The 18746-nt window shown below is 43.9% G+C and overlaps 1 protein-coding gene across 4 annotated transcripts in view; it reads right to left on the bottom strand.

Moving 5' to 3' along the window:
* The window catches only part of ARID1A (AT-rich interaction domain 1A), a 140371-nt gene extending 121881 nt beyond the window's left edge, over window positions 1-18490 (bottom strand). For 2 of the 4 annotated variants that reach the window (XM_073616155.1, XM_073616156.1), the window contains exon 1: window positions 17014-18490. In XM_073616155.1, the coding sequence (XP_073472256.1) occupies window positions 17014-17682 (669 nt within the window). In that variant the 5' untranslated portion in view covers window positions 17683-18490. The remainder of the gene's footprint in view (window positions 1-17013) is intronic. The other 2 variants (XM_073616158.1, XM_073616157.1) reach the window with 2 other exon arrangements.
* Between the last annotated feature and the right edge of the window lie 256 nt (window positions 18491-18746).

The following is an 18746-nucleotide window of genomic DNA, read 5'->3' as shown; positions in this document are numbered from 1 at the left end:
GCAGCCGCTGTTCGGACGACAACTTTCTGCCTTAATTTTTCAATTACTCAAAGGATGTCAGCAGGTGGTGGAAAACTTTGGGCAAGCATCCTTTAGGAACCAACCAAAATTTATATAGTGTGCATACACCTAGGGAGGGGAGGAGTGGGGGTCCTGGCTGGCAAAGACAGTAAATGGACACTACCAGATGAGGAGACAGCTATGAGGGGCAAGGAGGGAAGGGCCATGCCAAGATATTAAGGGTGAAATCACACCTGCAAACGCACCAGATTACACGCAAAAAGCCATTGGTTCCCAGCAATTAGCTGCAGAAGGTAGCCCTACCAAAAGCAAAGAGACTAATGGATTCTGCAGCTAACTGCATCCACATGCATGCAATTTCTCATGCTGCGATTACATGCAAGGGGCCAAAATTAGCTGCGAGAACCTGAAGCCTCTTATTGCTTTCATTTAGTTGCTTCCAACACCTAACCCTTAGGAGGTTCTCGTGTGTGATTGGTGTCTGGTTCATTCGCAGTTGTGAATTCACCCTCTTTCTAAAGCAATCCGTTTCTATCAAGTTCAAAAAGGTACACTGTAAACACATAAAGAAGTTGATTTTTCCAATGCTTTTACACACAATTTTTTTTAAAGTTTTTATAAATTCTATTCAAAGTTTAAGATTATATGTGTGTGCATATATATAGTTCTATTAGATCTAAACCGTGAAGGTTAAAACTTTAGTAGCAAGAGGGGAGGAGGCGGGCACTGACACAGAAGCGGACAGGTGTGGGGGGGGGGGAAAGAAGACTGGAGAGCTGTGGATGACGGAGGCACATAAACTAACCATGTCAGGGCTCAGTAGTCACAATAACCGTGGTCAGTTACGGGGGGGGGGGGGGGGGGGGGGGGGGTCAGGATCAGCCAGGATTTTATAGTGATAGAAGGGGCCAACTTACACAGCACAAGCACTGCTGTATAACATGCTTTAACCATTTCAGCCCCGGAAGAATTTATCCCTTCCTGACCAGGCCATTTTTGCGAAATGGCACTGCGTCGCTTTAAACTGACAATTGCGTGGTTGTACGATGTTGTACAAAAAGCAAAAAATACCCCCCCCCCCACCCCCCCCCCCAAAACTTTCTTTTAGTGGTATTTGACCACCTCTATGTTTTTTATTGTATGCGCTATAACAGTGGTCATCAACCCTGTCCTCAGGGCCCACTAACAGACCAGGTTTGCAAGATAACTAAAATACATCACAGGTGATAACATTTGCTGCTCAGCAATTGCAGTATTCTAGTCTGCATCTCCCCAAGGCAATACATAAAACCTGGCCTATTAGTGGGCCCTGAGGACAGGGTTGATGACCACTGCGCTATAAAAACAAAAGCGACAATTTGAACCCACCCCCCCACACAATATTTTGTACTTTTTACTATAATATCCAAAAAAAAAAAAAGTGTCTTCATTAGTTTAGGCCAATATGTATTCTTCTACTTTAACCAAAAATAAGTTGTAGCATCTACAAAATAGGGGATAGATGTTTTTTTTTTTTTTTTTTTTTTTTTTTTATTAGTAATGCCAGTGATCTGCGATTTATCAGGACTGCAATATTGCGGCGGACACATCTGACTATTTCGGACCAGTGACATTTATACAGCGATCAGAGGTAAAAATAGCCACTGATTACTGTATAAATGTCACTGGCAGGGAAGGGTTTAACACTTGGGGACGATCAAGGGGTTAAATGTGTTCCCTAAATGTGTTCTAACTGTGGGGGGAATGTGGCTGACTAGGGGAGGAGATCAAGATGATTGTTCCTACTTGGAGGTAACACACGATCTGTCTCCTCTCCTGACAGAACCAGAATTTGTGCGTTTACACACACAGCTCTTAGTTCTCGCTCTGTCACAAGCAATCGCAGGTGCCCAGCGGTCGTCATGGGCACACTGCGGTCACGCACCTGCTACAGTGTCTTAAAGAGCTGATGTACAGCTACGATGGCCTGCGCTGGGGAGCCATCCTGCCGCAGTATAACTGCAGCGGCTGGTAGGGAAGGGGTTAAGGGAACAGTATCAATTTATTTTTTTTGGTAGCTTAACAAAGGCTTTAAAGAGGAACTGCAGCCTGCTCACATAATTTGGAATAAAAACCATCTTTGACATTCTGAAGCTTCCCTCCAACCACTTTGCACTTGCCAAATCTGCTGCAGAAATCTCCCTCCACTGAGTCTGGCTGCAACTGCTGCCTGTTCACTTCTTGGATTTACACAGACACACTTCCAGGTCTGCAGCTCTTTGGCCCTCTTATGACTAGGGGGACTTTCACATTGGAGAGACAGGAGCGGCTCTTTCAGGGCGCTTTGCAGGCACTATTTTTAGCGCTGTAGCACCTGCAAAGCACCTAGTGCACAAGGGGTCTTAATGTACCCTATTAGGTCTAAAAGGGCCCTATGATTGCCAGAAATCTTTTCCGCCTTCACTCCAGGTTAGCCACTGAGACAGCACTAAAGCCAATGCTTTTTTTTTTTTTTTTAAACCAAGCCTTTAATACCAATTTAACCACTCATGATTAAAAACACCACTGGATGTTTTAACAATTGTCTGGAGGACAATCTTAGTTTGCACAACAGACATGTATAAAAGTAAATTTAAAAAACATCCAAGTTACAATCCATTTAGTGTGCCTAAAAATGTAACAATTAAGGAGATCCATTCTATACTATGGCAAACAGTCCAAACCACAGCATGAGATGTTTACGTCAAAATTGCAGACGATTTCATACATTCCCTTCCTTTTTAATCAAAAATAGCACTGTATCCAGAAAGTAAAACTTGCGTAGCCTCCCCAACGGTAATCCCAAGTGTGGCTTGGGGTTAAATTTCAGTCCCATTAGCGGTAACCCCGAGCCACACTCGGGATTACATTGCAGGATCCTGATGCAGCGTTACTTATCTTGTCCCCAGGATCCTGCGATATCCCCCGCAGTGTCCGTGGGCTCTGTCTCCTCCAAAGCCTCTCCGTGCCAGGTAACACATACAGTACTGTAATCTTACAGATTACAGTACTGTATGAAATCATTTCACATCCCTTTTGTCCCATGCAGTTTTATATGATATATAAAGTTCTTTCTGCCTGGACACTGGAGATTGTCCACAGCAACCAAAAAGTGTCCCTTTTATGTCAAAAGTGGCTTTAGATCAGCTAGAAAACAGCGATAGTAAATTAGAACACTTGCAGAATTGAGCGATAGTGAATCGTGGGGAAATTTTATTATTTTCTTTTTTTTTTTATTTATTTATATTTATTATATTATAATTTATGATTTTGTGTTTCAAACTTCATCATACCCGGGATATCTACTAGACTCTTGGTGGACAGATATAAGTGTGTTATTGTTAAGAATTACAGGCCTACTATATAAAACGCCAAATTTCCATGCAAAATAATTGCACCGCTTTCAGCACCTAAAATCCGAAATAATCATACCGCCAGGGAGGTTAAGAAATTTACCCTAAAAAGTAGGCTGAATATTGAGGCTCAAATCAGGAGTCAAGCTCAAAAGGGCCCATCTGCTAAGCAATGCTATAAAGCAGGGATATGCAATTAGCAGACCTCCAGCTGTTGTAAAACTACAAGTCCCATCATGCCTCTGCCTCTGGGTATCATGCTTGTGGCTGTCACAGTCTTGCTATGCCTCATGGGACTTGTAGTTCTGCAACAGCTGGAGGTCCACTAATTGCATATCCCTGCTATAAAGCTTAACTGCAAGCGGATATAAAAAAGACAAAACGAATGCAACTCTAATTACTATATCTTTAAGACCCCCCCCCCCTTCACACCGAGATGCCCAGGGCGTCAGCGATAAAGCAGCGCTATTTTTAGCCGTCGTTTTAGCGGTGCTATTCGGACGCTAGTGGGGCCATTTTAACCCCCACTAGCGGCTGAAAAGGGGGTGAATCCCCCCGCAAAACGCAGCTGCGGCGCTTTGCCGGCGGTATAGCAGCACTGCCCCATTATTTTCAATGGGCAGGGGCGCTTTAGGAGCAGTGAGTTCACCGCTCCTAAAGCGATCCAAAGAAGCTGCAGGCAGGACCTTTTCTGATGTCCTGCCAGCGCACCGCTCCAGTGTGAAAGCCACACTGGAGTGAATAGAGCCGCTGTTTCAGGACGCTCTGCAGGCGCCATTTAACGTGAAAGGGGTCTAAAGGGTAAATTCACCTTTATAGAAAATCTGTAAGGTGAACTTACACTGGACCAACACCCCATCCCCCTCAATCCCGCTCACCTGGAGTACCACGATCACCCTCCATGACACATCGGGTCGTCGCTTCACCAGTCAGGGGATTTGAAAGCCCCACGGCTTAATCACCTAAACGTACCTTGTAAAGGTACGTATAAGAGACATTCTAATTGGTTGGCGCCATCACACGAATGCCGCAGCCTAATCAGGACCCACCTAGCCCATCCTGACGGCGCTGGAGAGGAGAGAAAGCCCCGGGGGATTTCAAATTCCTGGAATGGTAAACGCATCTGAAACACAGTAAAATCTTTTTTTTCAGTGATTTTGCTACAGAGTGTGAAAGTGCCCTAAAGGATAAGTTCCTTTTGGAAAACGTTACTCATATTTAGGATGGAACAGGTAACATGTTCGAGCTCCTGGCACCAATTCTGCAGATCTCCCCAACTTTTTAAAAAGAATGCAGCTGTGCCGGGCTCTGCCCACAAAGCGGCATATTTCAGTTTACTGAATAAACTACAACTACAGTCAGCCACTGCTGCTGATGGCCTGTGATTCTCACTGAACTGTAGAAGGCACTGGTGATTGCCTTCATAGTTCGACCCTCCGTGTACAAGATACGGGCAAAGAAGCTTGGATGGATAGGATACCTGCATTGCACTCATGATCTGCTGATTGTGGGTGCAAAGCTCTGCAGGCTACCTAGAAAAAAAAAAAACGCACACGTTTCTCTTACCTGCATTGTGCATTTTTTGTTTTTTTTAACTTGTTTAAAGCTGAAGAGATAACCTATTTTTTTTTTTTTTTTTTTGGAAGGAGGTTTGTCCATTTGTTGTTAAATGGAATTTGGAGTTGGAACAGGTACCTTTTTTTTTTTTTTTTTTTTTTTTTTTTTTTTTTTTTTGTTTTTTTCAAAGTAACTCTAGCCAAAAAAAAATGTAAGTTTTGGATAGATAACTAAACACCCCTGTAATGTTTGTTATGCTGCCTGTGCCCGTCTGGAAGATTTCACCTCACTTTTGGACCCTCCGACAATAGGATTTTGAAAACGTTGGGTTTTTGTAGAAACAAGGATTGGTGATAAAGCTTCAGTGAAGACCCCTTATTCTCATACCTCTTGCAGGAGTGAATTTCCTAGGGGTAAATTTCCTCTCACTTTCGGATTCCCTCCGTTTGTAAGTAGGAGTCATATGCAAGTCAGGTGTATGTAACCCGGGGACTGCCTGTACAGCACCATACACTTTAAGGCCTCATGCACACTGGATGTTTTTACAGCATCTGTCTTTGGCTTCAGACTTTTTTTTTTTTTTTTTTTTTTTGTTTTTTAAATACAAAACACACCACAGTCAAACTTCCCATCATGTTATCCTATGTCCATGCACACAGTTTTTGGCTGGGGCGTTTTATTGGCTAGAATAAAAAACACCCCAAAACTAGTGGGTTCTGAGGGGGAGTTCATCAGCTGTAAAACACTAACGTCAAAGAATGCCAATAAATGCAGTTCGCCAGCGTTTTTGATCACATGGTGCAGAATCGCTGGCACTAAAAGATGATCTCTGAATGATGCCTGTAGCTGCAGGCTTCATTCAGATATTCCCACTGAAAGTCAAGGACGTCATGACATCCTTGGGCTGGAAGTGGTTAAGCTGTACTGCTACTTTTCTAAAATACTAGTTCTTTAGCTGTGTGGCCACAATATTTTGCCACGGATCTGGAACATTTACTAAAATTGGAGTACACAGATTCTGGTGCAGCTGTGCATAGGAAACAGCTTTGAGGTTTTTAGCCCTGGTTCACACTGAGCTGCGGGAATGAAGCCGTGCAAGTTCAGCTGAACTTGCACAATTTCACTCCCGCATGTCAGTCCCGATTTCGGCTTAGATTTCACAGACATGTGTGTGTTTCTGCACCGATGGTAATGGAAAATTGCACCCCGAAATTGCAAATAGTAGTACAGAAACTACTTTTTGAAATTGCAGCGTTGCACCGATTAGGACGGTGCATTGCCAGCAATTGCCGCCGATTTGACATGTCAAAAAACGCACCAATGTGAACCAGGGCTTATTGTCAAAGCTTAATTGAACAAGCTGAAGTTAGAAGTTGATTACTAGGGTTGCACCGATACCAGTATCGGTGCCAATACCGAGCATTTGCAAGATTACTTGTAGAGGTGCTCCGATGCTTAACCCAATACCTGGCAGGAGGACAGTACACCAGGCATCCTCAGTGTAGCAAGGGCCGGGCAGCCTCACAGATGATTGGTGCAGCGGTGGGGCAGTTACAAGCACTGATCTCCCTGTATAGCTTTTCCGACAGCCGCTTCTCTCCCTCCCATGCCTGTCAGATCAGTGCTTGTAACTGGCAACACCGATCATCCCCGATTGTCCTGTGTCCTTCCCAGCTCCTCCTCCTGGATGTGTCACGATGGAGAGCGGAGGAAAGAGCCGGTAAAGTAGTAATTTATCTTTATCGGCTCCTTCCTTTCCCAAATGCACAGTCAGTGATCATCCTGACAGTGTTTATGATGCTTCAGTCTCCTATCCATTCATCTTCAGTGCAGCTGAGGCTGCTGAGAAAGGGACTGGGGAGGCTGCTGAGAAAGGGACTGGGGAATCTGTGACCCCAGTCCCTTTCCCTGTCTCAAAGTCCGCCCCCGCCCCCCCCACCAACCTATTCATTCTATGGAAAGGGGGGGGGGGGATGCAGAGAATGTTTTGCACTCTCAAACACAAAGCATTTTCTGAATATGAGGTGAAGAGGCAGGGTGACATCACACACGCCGCCACTTCAAATTAGAAAGGTTTTTAAAGCGTGGCTCCACCCAAAAGGGGAAGCTCCACTTGTCTGCACCCTCCCACCCCCTCCTCCCACATTTAGCACTCTTTTTTTTGGGGGGGGGGGGAATGGAGCTGGTTTTAACAGGTCCCCGCTCCCACTGGTGGCTCAGATTGCTGCGGTGAGTGCTGTGGACAATCACAGTTCAGATCAGCAGGGCAAGCATACCCGAAAATCAGGATGCAAGTTGCAACATGCATATACATCACTTACCCCTGAGCTGCAGCCCGCCTGCAGTAAATGTACTGTGGTGCAGGTGGCAAGAGGTTAAAAAGGATATATATATATATATATATATATATATATATATATATGTCAAAATATGACACGATCCAGACTGGGTCATACATTGATTCTTGTGTTGCTGTTAAGGGCTTTTACACATGGGTATTCAGTCCAGATCTGTCAGTTTTGTTTTTGTAGAAGGCATCTAGACAAAACCACAATATTATGTCCATGGGTGGGAGAATGTAAACATATGGTCATCCGTTTACATCCGTTATCTTTAAATGGAACAAGCCTTTTCAGTTTAGATAGAGCTGAACAGATGCCGTGTTTACATCTGTTCCATTTATGTCCGTTTTTATTCAAGAAACATTTGTTTTGTTACCCTTTTAAAAAAAAAAAAAAAAAAAAAAAAAAATACAGAGACCAAAGGGGGGGGGGCTGTAATGCAAAAACAGATGCACTGCATATAGTGTGCAAACCAATTAACATGGATTCAGATATCAGGTTTTTTTCTTAGCAAAATACGTGACTGAACCGGTGAAGCCCATGTGAAAGGACCTTAACCAATTGACCTCCTGAATAATTAACCCCCCCCCCCCTTCATGACCAAGGCATTTTAGCGATACAACACTGCCTGATCTTAACTGACAATTGCAGTCATCATGGTGGATAAAAATCAGTGTTTTTTTTTTTTGTTTAGTTTTTTTTGGATTTAAAGCAGATTTTTGATTATCAAATTTATTTTAATAAAATGCTTTTGGAGTAAAAATCGAAAAAGATAGTTTACTATTTAAGATACATTAATAATTTAGTTTATTCAGCCCTACTGGAACTTGGTTATGTAGCATGAGGCTGTATATTCTGTAATATTTACATTTTTGTTAAACTCATTCAATGAATCCAAGCTCTGCAAGCTGAGATAACTTGCACTGCATTGAAGCGTTCACTCAATTTCACAGTAATCGTGAGATAAAACAAAGTTCAGGAATATCTCATTGTTTTGCAGATGTACACTACAAACTGTATGATTAAATCAGTTCTGATTTTACTAATCTGACAAGTTTCTTCTAAATAGAACTTTAATATTTGCAAACAAAATGAAGGTTTCCTAACTACCAGCGAGAATAAGTCTCTACATTTAAAGAGCACCTGTCATTTCAGATCCATCATGGCAGCGCCTGTTAGTGGGCATCCATCACCTGCTGCCGCCACGTCCCTCACCTTGTTGCTTCACTGCCGCATCACCAGCCATCCCATTAAAGTGAATGGGACTGTTGGTAAGTCGACAGCGGGTCAAAGGAGTTGCCGCTGCGGGACAGATGACAGTTGCTCTTTAAAAATTATGGTTTAAATCTAGCCTTTTTTCTAGTGATTTAAATCAAATACACCCTGGGGAAAAATAAAAAATCCTCACAAATAAGGTTTCTTTTGGTGGTATTTGATCAGCTCTGCGGTTTTTATTTTATGCACTAAAAATAAATAAATCGAAATGTCTTCATAAAATTTAGGCCAATATGTATTCTGCTACACGTTTTTGGTTAAAAAAAATAATCCCAAAAATCTTATATTGAGTGGTTTGCACAAAAGGTATAGTATCTACAAACTATGGGCTATTTCTATTAGTATTGGCGGCGATTATCGACTTACAGCGGGACTTCAATATTGCGCAGACATTCTGACACTAACCAGTGCTAAAAATATGCACTGTCACTGTACTAATGACACTGGCTGCGAAGGGGTTAACATCAGGGGCAATCAATGGGATAACTGTATGCCTAGTCAGTGTTATACTGTGCGAGGTGCTTTTATTAGGGGAAGAGATGGCATTCCCTGCTTTGCAGGAACACAAACTCTATCCCTTCCCTCCTGTCAGGCAGATCGCAGTTCTGCGTCTGCCCGACAATTGGTGGATGTTAGAGGACAGAGTACCCAATACCCACTGATCAGCTTCTGATGTGTGTACTCACAGAGGAGGTGCGCCCCCTACGCGGAAGTGTCGGATTCACACACACACACACACACACAATCACTAGCGCAAGCACTCTGAAGGAACAGCCCACGGGTGCCGTTCCTTCCGAGTCTGGCCAATCAGCGCCGGAGCCCGCAAACTATGGAAAAGCTCTGGGAAAGATGTTGGCCGTGACAGCAATGTGCTGGGACAGCTGCAACAGCTTCATTTTAAAGGTAAGCATTTCATAATGAGCTAGTATGTGATGCATACTAGCTTATTATGCCTGTCTTGCAGGGTTTTTTTTTTTTTTTTTTTTTGTTTTTTTTTAACAACCTCTTAAACCTTCTCACAAAACTATTTTGAACAAAACAGATTTTTTTTTTTTGAACAGAGAAAAGAGGCAGAAAGACCAAGTGGTCCACCAAGTCTACCCCCTTTTTTTTTTTTTTTTTTTTTTTTTTTTTTAATAAAGCTTGTCAGACTATAGACATACTTATCCATGGCATATTTAGCTGTGTCGGGTCTTTAGAATGTACGTCGTCGGGAACAAGCTGTTCTACCAGTATCAAAAAATTAGCAGTTGGCGATGAGCTTTCCCGTAAGTGATCAAGCAGCTCTATGGCCTCTTTCTCACGGGGCGGATCACTGATGATCCGCCCCGTGAACATCCGCTGGCTCAGCAGGGATCGCTCCGCCGATCCCCGCTGAGCAGGAAGATGACAGGTGCATCGCTGCACACTGTGCAGCGACGGACCTGTCAGAGCGCCGCTCTCCCCTATGGGGGGATCGGATGACAACGGACCGTAGTGTCCGTCGTCACCCGATCACGGATGGAAAAGTAGGTTTTTTCTCCGTTACACTTTTCGGATCGGAGCGGGGTCGGATGTCAGCGGACATGTCACCGCTGACATCCGACGCTCCATAGGGATGAATGTATGTCCGTTTTTCATCCGAAAACGGAAGGATGAAAAACGGACATACGGATCGTCCGTGTGAAAGAGGCCTATAGCTGCCTAATCACTTTTACATGGCATGGAAGGAGCAGTCACCATTTTTGGGCTCTCCAGTGCAAATCGAAGAGCCTGAAACTGCTACATTTTCTGTGGCCTGCTGATTAAAGGTGGAAAGGAAGTGCTCAAAGAGCCCCTGCACTGTTGCTACCAGTGCACATGATCCCTTTCATCCAAGTAAGCCGTGTCTACTCATGATTTAGTGTGCAGGAAATCCCCATGTCTATAGTTACTACAGCCCAGATTGAAGTCAGGGCTAAGGCAGAACAAGCCAAAAGTCCTCTGATGTAACTTTTTCAGGCACAACCCCTAGGCTGTGCAAAGTTGCTGGGAGCTGTGTCAGTCAGATTGGGTCTTTGACAGCTCCAGTCTGCTTTGCATGGCCTGAGTTGTCGACACAGGACATGGAGACGGGCTTCGGCTTAGTCCCACCCCCAGGCCAGGCTGCAGTAAAAAAGAAAGCATGACCCAATTCTGAACAAGTTCTGTTATTTTTTGTATGCCAATTAAAATGTTAACCTGGTAATACCACCATAAAAGGCAACAACTGTCTCTCGCCCGTGCGTCTGCGTTTCACATGCATGTGCCATTCAGTACAAGCGTCAATGTATCACAACACACACACACATATATATATATATATATACACATATATATATATATATATATATATATATATATATATATATATATATATATATATATATATATATATATATATATATATATATATATATATATATATATATAAAAAAAGCGCTGTAGGAGTACAGAACGCTTTATTAGCCAGCAAGTATTGTGTTTTTATATTCCAATGTACTGTACAAATAAGAATTTTGATCAGATAGGACTTACTGAGCCAAAATATAATGCATGCAACCTTACCAAACATTCCTTAATTACCAACTGTAGTCCTTTGAAATGCACCCACAGTTAACATATTAAACTGGCATTTACTCGCCCCAGTCTTGTGATTTTAAATATTTTTACATCTGCAGTTTTCATTCTTGGTGATCCAGTCATGAAACTTCTCCTTTGTTCAGGCAGTTACAGGGTGACAATTCTGTGGCATCAACCAGTCAAAGGCTTCCACTGAAGGCTACAAGTGGCAGTTACAACATAAATTATACAGGCATGATCCACTGTTGTCACCATCAGGAGACCTGCCATGCAGCCATCTCTGCAGCTCATGCATGTAGAAGGCAAGTAACTGCAAAGCAGCCACAGAGATCTGCAGTGCAAAGCTGCAACAAAAGGATGAAAAAAAGCGTTTTTTTAAATGAAAGATTTTTTTTAGAATACATGTAGGGCTGAAACAACTAATCGATTATGAAATTAATCGATTACTATTTTTATAATCGATTAATCGGCCAGTAACATAATGGGGTTAAAAAAACCCTAAAATGAGCCCTTTATAGAAGAGCAAATAATCGCTACTGCAAATATTACTTTCACAGTTCTATACTAAAAAAAATTAACCCCTTACAGTAGTGATTATCTGCTTTTTTTGTACTATAAAGGGCTAATTTTAGTTTTTTAACCTCATTATGTTACTAAACTTCTTAGGCCTCTTTCACACGAGGGATCCATATGTCCGTTTTTCATCCTTCCGTTTTCGGATGAAAAACGGACATACATGTATCCCTATGGAGCGTCGGATGTCAGCGGTGACATGTCCACTGACATCTGACCCGCTCCGATCCGAAAAGTGTAACGGAGGAAAACCCTACTTTTCCATCCGTTATCGGATCGGGTGACGACGGACACTACGGTCCGTCATCACCCGATCCCCCATAGGGGAGAGCGGCGCTCTGACAGGTCCGTCGCTGGACAGTGTGCAGCGATGGACCTGTCATCTTCCTGCTCAGCGGGGATCGGCGGAGCCCTTAGACCTGGTTCACGTCTATGTGTTTTTTGGTGCTTTTTGCAGAAATGCACTGCAGCTCATTTACATGTTTTCCTATGGGACACGTTCATGCAAAATGGTGCTTTTTTGGTTCAATATACTTCAATTGAAAAGCTGCATAAAAGCATGTAATGCGTTTTTGCAGCAATTTGTGTTTTTTAATCTGCCCAACAACAAATTGGCCAAAAAAAATGCAAATCGCAGCAAAATCACGTGCGCAGAAATCAAAACGCACAGCAAAAAGCACTGCAGAAACAGATCAAAAGCAAACTGCATAGGTGTGTACCGAGCCTTATGCTGACCACACGGATCAATTTTCAGACGAGAATATTCAGACGAAAAATCTTTGTACATTCGCTGAATGAAAGAACGAACGTTCTTAAAATGACATTATTTTTGAAGGAAGACATTGTTTTTGTTTTTAATAAAAAAATTTGATCACCGAGTCTGATGATATTTACCAGATTCACCCTTTAATAGTATATACAGTATATCTCCTCTAATAGTATATACAGTATATCTCCTCTAATAGTTTATACAGTGTATCTCTTCTAATAGTATATACAGTGTATCTCCTCTAATAGTATGCACAGTATATCTCCTCTAATAGTATGCACAGTATATCTCCTCTAATAGTATGCACAGTATATCTCCTCTAATAGTATGCACAGTATATCTCCTCTAATAGTATGCACAGTATATCTCTTCTGTCTGTTATTCTCAGAGTGGATTTGATATTTTGCTCCCTAACCATATAGTTGGTTATTTATATGTTCCACAGCATAGAGATATTTAAGAATAAATTACCTTTTTTTAAAAAACTTTACACATTAACTAAATTATACACCACACTTTTTTTTTTTAAGGTTATTAATCGAATAATCGATCAAAACAATAATCGGCCAACTAATCGATTATGAAAATAATCGTTAGTTGCAGCCCTAAATACATGTCATGCGTTGGCAATTGAAATGTCATTCAGTAAGGGTTTACTTCTACTTTAAAGCACCATTGAAAAAAAAAATTACCAATCACAAAATCACCTGCAGGCAAAACTACAAGAAAAAAAAAAAAAAAAAAAGAGAAGAAGGAGGGTGACTGTCAAAGTACTTGTTTTGAAGATGCATTCTCCTAGGCTGTCATCTATTATCATGCATTTGTTTGTTAAATTTTGGTGGCTCATCGAGCAGCAAAGCACGAAAGACAGGCATAGGGCATTAAAGTAGTTGTAAACCTCGGACATGAAATATGAACAAAGCCTATCTCTCTATAGTGTGTACTGGTCTCAATTAAGAGCACTAAGTGTTATTTCTGTCTGCTGCTTTGTACCTCTGCTATTCAGCTTGAATCACTTCTGACAAGTTTTCCTGAAACCAAAATAAAAATGGTGACAGAGGGAGCTCCAGCTGATTGACAGCCTCAGCTCTGTTCCCTGTGCGCATGGGGGGGGAGGGGGGGGGTTGTCCCTTCAATCAGCTCTAAGCTCTCCAGAGTAACTTCAGCTCTTCGCCCAATTCTCTGGAACTATGACAAGCTTTTAAATTATGCACTTGAATGTATGTAGGAGGAGGGGGGGCTGCAGGGAGACAGGTACAACTTATGTAGGAGGATCCGTTTAGTCTATCACCTGAAGATAGTCGGCGACTCACTTCAATGGGTACAGTACGGGTTTTACTTTTTTCTGTCTACAAGTCCTCACACATTACTACTGCCATGTGATTTGTAACAGAATTTCAATTAGGAGCAAAGGTAATAGTGGTCAATATCACGGAAAAAAAAAAAAAAAAAAAAAAAAAAAGAAGATTTAAAAAGATGCCTATATAGCCAAGTTATTAGAAAGTTTAAATATGAAATTATGTCCCAAAATGAGAACTTCAGGAGACACAAATGCATATTCCTCAATGACTAGAACTTGACTGTCATGATACAGAAAGTACAGCATTTTCTGAAATTAGTACAACAAATACTTTCTGCCTTTGGAAATGTATTAACCTGGCCATCCTGCTAATTATTCAGCGTAATACTTTCCATAGGGACGGACAAGGAATAAACGATGTAGATCAGATGTTCTGACTTTACTGGCTGAATGTGTGTACTGTACTAGATCAGATCACACAGACCATATTGAGCCAGAGAGCTAGCATTTTTCGGAGGTGGTCTGCTATAGCACCCTCCAGATTTTTCTCGATACTGGTTCCCTTTACGGTTGAAAGTCAGGGCACTTAGAACTTAATTAAAATGTGTCTTTTGCATTTCCTTTAAAAGCTAGCAGTGCACTTATCTATATTTTACATTAGCATCTTGGGAGTCCTTGTACAGTAGACCTTAGATTAGGGAAGGGAAAGGCAGCATAAGGAGCCAGTTGTACTGCAGTGCAAGAAAAATGCCAATAGCAGAGAAATGCTTAGATGAAGTCAGCAGTTTGCTTCTTCTCCTTTCAATGTTCATTCACAGAGGAAGAGAGGAGACCTGTACATATTACTGAGCAGCAGCAGAGAAAAATCAGGTCTCATTCCATGATTCCAGAATTGACAGCAAATTAAATTTGCAGGTAAAATAGCTTCCTTACATGTATTCCATGTGTGTAGCTTTTAAAAGGCAAAAGAGCACCTAAAAGTGGCACCTTCAACGCAAAGATAGTAGCTAAAGCAAAGACTATGATGTGCCATAACTAAAGACGCACCTACAAGGATACCAATGTTCCACAGCCAAAACTAATAGTTTAATAGCAAAAAAAAAAAAGGCGGGGGGGGGCATGTATTTGAATAGTAAGTGATCCTGTAAAACGTCCCAACATGGTTGATATAAGAGCACACTTGTTTTTAATGATTTTATTCTGGTTTCTATTTAAAAAGGTATACACATATGAAAGCTGCGGTTTGAGATCTAGCATTGTGCTGTTTGCCTAGTGCTATGTAGTGTAACAATTTAAGTTGTGGCAACCTCCAACTAAAAGATTTTCATATGTAACCAAACTTTAGTACAAATAAGGGATTTTTTTTTTGACAGATTGACAAGATAGGCGTTTTGCACATTGTACAGCGCCAATGAAAGGTTAGCAGCCAATGAAATTAAAGTTAATTGTAAAACTGTCCTGCATATGCATTTTCTCCTGTTAGGACTGACGCTTAATATTGTTTTTACAAAAACAAGCTTTTTTTTTTTTAATCAAACACAGTTTTTATGAACTCGAAAACGAGTATGTGCAGCAAATGTGCTTATTATACTTATTACAGTAGTTACATACACCAGCACAAATTTTAAACTACTAGATAGAATTTAAAGCCAAAATAATCTTGTTTTTGTTTCAGTTTCAATCCTTCAATTAACAACTCTTCAAAACATACAAATCATAAGATCCTGCTACATAATATTTGTCTTTTTGTCTCTACAACACATTTCTGTAACCCCACACTGGGGGGGGGGGGGGTTTATTGTATAAGCCAGTCTTGTTCAGTAGTGCTTTTTTGCATCAAAAATGCATGGAAAGTAGGTTATACGAGTTCCATTGGCATAGTACACACCATGGGGGGGGGGGGGGTCGTGCTGCTTTTTCCTGCACAGATATGTACTGGAACATAGCAAAAAGCATAAAAAATAATCTTCACTTTAAAATGTACCAGACCCAAGTACAGTGAAAAAAAAAAAAAGGGGGGGGCCATCTGGAATGCATCCGGAAACGCATAAAAAAAAAAAGCACCAAAAACGTACATGGAGAAGCGCACCCTGAATGGAGCTGGAGGACTTTGTGCTGTGAATGAACAAACTATAGCAAACTTAGTGGCTCGAAACAATAGTGCTAGCTGGGAAGTAGAGCTAGTATATATTGTGTTTTTTTGGGGGGGGGGGGCCTTGGGACACAAAAACCTACCCTCACCTGTATAATAGACATATTACAGTAACATGCACTGTTGCAGGAGACTGAACATATAAAAAAAAAAAAATGTAAACATTGCGAGTCACTCTTCATGTCCTCAAATCGTGATGTGGAGTTTTAAAAAGAAAAAAGTTGATACAGCACTTAGAAGACTACATTTATCCAATGCAGAACGACCTCTAAATAAAAGGTTTATCAAAAAATACAATTTAATCAAGCTATGTACAAAATATTTCCAGCATGTCCATATGTGGCTGGTGTCTTGCAATGATCAGTACAGGAACGGGCACATTTCACAATCCAATAGGGAGGAGAGGATGCACATGGTGTGTTAGGGTACCAATGTTGTCCTCGCACAATAGAGGTGTACCTTCTGAAACTTAGTTCAGTGTCAGATTTTGCTGCCATAGCATTCACACGCTACCTACAAAGTCAGCTACATTGACACTATGCAGCAAGGCACTATAACCCCCAGTGTTTAAATGTCAGGCTACATTTATTCCCTCCAAACATCAATAACTCCTCCTGTACTAGTAATAACCAAGTGACAACAGACATCCCCCCTCTGATCATCACAATGGTACTTTTCCTCACAAAGCAATGGGGGTGATGGCCTGGTGAGGCCCTGTACACAGTAGCGATCTCATTGTCTATGTAACCTGGCTGACCCTCGCACAGCTCTCACTTCCCCACCTACAACCTTCCTCTTTTAGCTGTGCCATCATGGCCTTTTTTTTGTGCCCCATTTGTGAGCCTCTTGGAGGGACTGCAACGCCCAACCATCGATGGGCCCCCCCAATCACACAATGGTCATCATCACGATGTGCTGCAGATCCTGTCCCCAGGACAAAACAAGCCCCCATCGTATAGACAATAATCAGGCAGAAATGTGCTCACATGGCAGTTGGTAGGACGCCCCCTCCCCCACCATTATTATGATGATTCTTGTCCTCATCGCCCATAGAGCCCCGTCTAGCCGATTACCTGAGACGTCCTGGGTATGGCCTGCCCGCTGCTTCCTGGGCTCCCGGGTGGGTGGACCACCCCTCTCTGACCTGCGGCCCAGCCGGCTGCATAGCCCTCGGGTCCTTTGTGCTGCTCTGAGTAGTCTCCTCCCGAGTAGGCCGGATACCCCCGTCCGGGGCTGGGGGCGGTGAGCAGTTGGTTCAGGGTCGGGGTGGCAGCTGCCGGCTGCGCGGGGCCGAACCGAGGAGGGGGAGGGTAGGCCGGAGCCGGGGGTTTGCCTGTGGTAGCGGTAGGGCGAGGCGGGGGGTAGCCCGGTTGGTAGGCCCGATTCGGGTAGGCCGTATAAGAGTTGTAGGCCTCGTTGGGAGGCGCGTAGTCCAGGCCGAGGCCGGGCTGAAACACCCCTCGGTTGTACGAGAAGCTGAATCCACCGGGCGGGTGTGAGGAGGCGGCGGAGGCCGCGGGCGCATCTCCGGGCTCCTGAAGCGATGAGGCCGAGGTCGCTCGGGTGCCGTTGGCCGCCTCGGGCGGCTCAGAGTCCGTTGAGGCCGGAGCCGGGGCCTCGGCTTGAGACTCGACCGAAGAAGGAGGTGGGTCCCCTGGGCTCTTCTTTAATTCGGGACCGGCGGCGGCGGGCGGGGTTCCCCCAAGGCTGGGGCCGGAGGCCGGGGCTACCTGGGCGGCCATGAAGCGCTGTGAGGAAAGACGGGATGGAGGTGGCCTCCCCCCCCGGGGTGTCGGGCTAGGTTCGGACAGGAGGGGAGGGGGGGAGCCGCTTAGTCGGACACGAGGCGGTGGAGAGGAGGAGGAGAGGCCATTTTACCGAGAGAGGAGGAGGAGAGACAGGCCGCAAAGCGCGGAGCTGGGTGTCCTGGACTGGGGGGGAGGATGAGGCCGCAAGACCCGGCTAATGGAGCACGAGGAGGGAGCCGGGCTGGCAGCTTCCTGCACAAAAATCACATACAGAGAAAAACCCGGAACGGATCCGCGCGGACGGGACGCAAAGGCCGGACGTTGGATGGCTGCTCTATGGCTGGGGGTGGGGGGGAGACGCTGCAAGTCCCGGAACTGGATCTGACACAAAAACTGGAACAAGATCTGTGACCAGCCTTCTGGAAAACCCGGACTAGGGTGTCTGGTACACAGTCAGGGCACTGGCAATACCCGTGAGGTGCATTATAGGTGGGAGCTGCATGGTGCCTCCATGTTCTGGGTACAAGATGAGCACAGCCCCGGAGCATGCATACAGCAGCGGCGGCTGCAAGACCCGGATATGGGCCGTTCTCTCACATTGGGGGTGGCAGAACGGGGAAAAGTGGGAGCTGGGTCGCGAGGCTGAAGCGCTTTCAGATTGACACAGATAGGGGGAAAACACGGAGCTGGATTCAAGATGGTAGGATTAACGCTTTATCGGGCTCCGCAAAACCCGGAATGTGGATTCAGGCACAGGTAGGGCCAATGCAATCCTAAAAGGGGGAGCGAGGGGCCGGCGCTGGATCACTGAGAATGGGCCGTATCATTAGTGCCGGACACTAAGACCTGGACGTGGAATTAGGGCCTGGAGTTCTCCGACTGTCTCTTATGAGCCGACATGAAAGGCAAATTAAGGCAGTAAGACCCGGGGAGGAGCGCGGGAACCCGGAGGGAGCTACATCACGTGACGTCGTAGGGCGTCTGAGAACGCGAGGACGTCACAAGGTGTGTGTCCTCCAGCCTGAGCTCGTTGTGTTAGCCTGCTGCTAGTGTGTGCA

This window comes from Aquarana catesbeiana, linkage group LG02, assembly GCF_042186555.1.
Source record: "Aquarana catesbeiana isolate 2022-GZ linkage group LG02, ASM4218655v1, whole genome shotgun sequence".
Lineage (NCBI taxonomy): Eukaryota > Metazoa > Chordata > Amphibia > Anura > Ranidae > Aquarana > Aquarana catesbeiana.
Note: the sequence above shows the minus strand (reverse complement) of the source record. Positions and strands in the feature narration are given on the sequence as shown.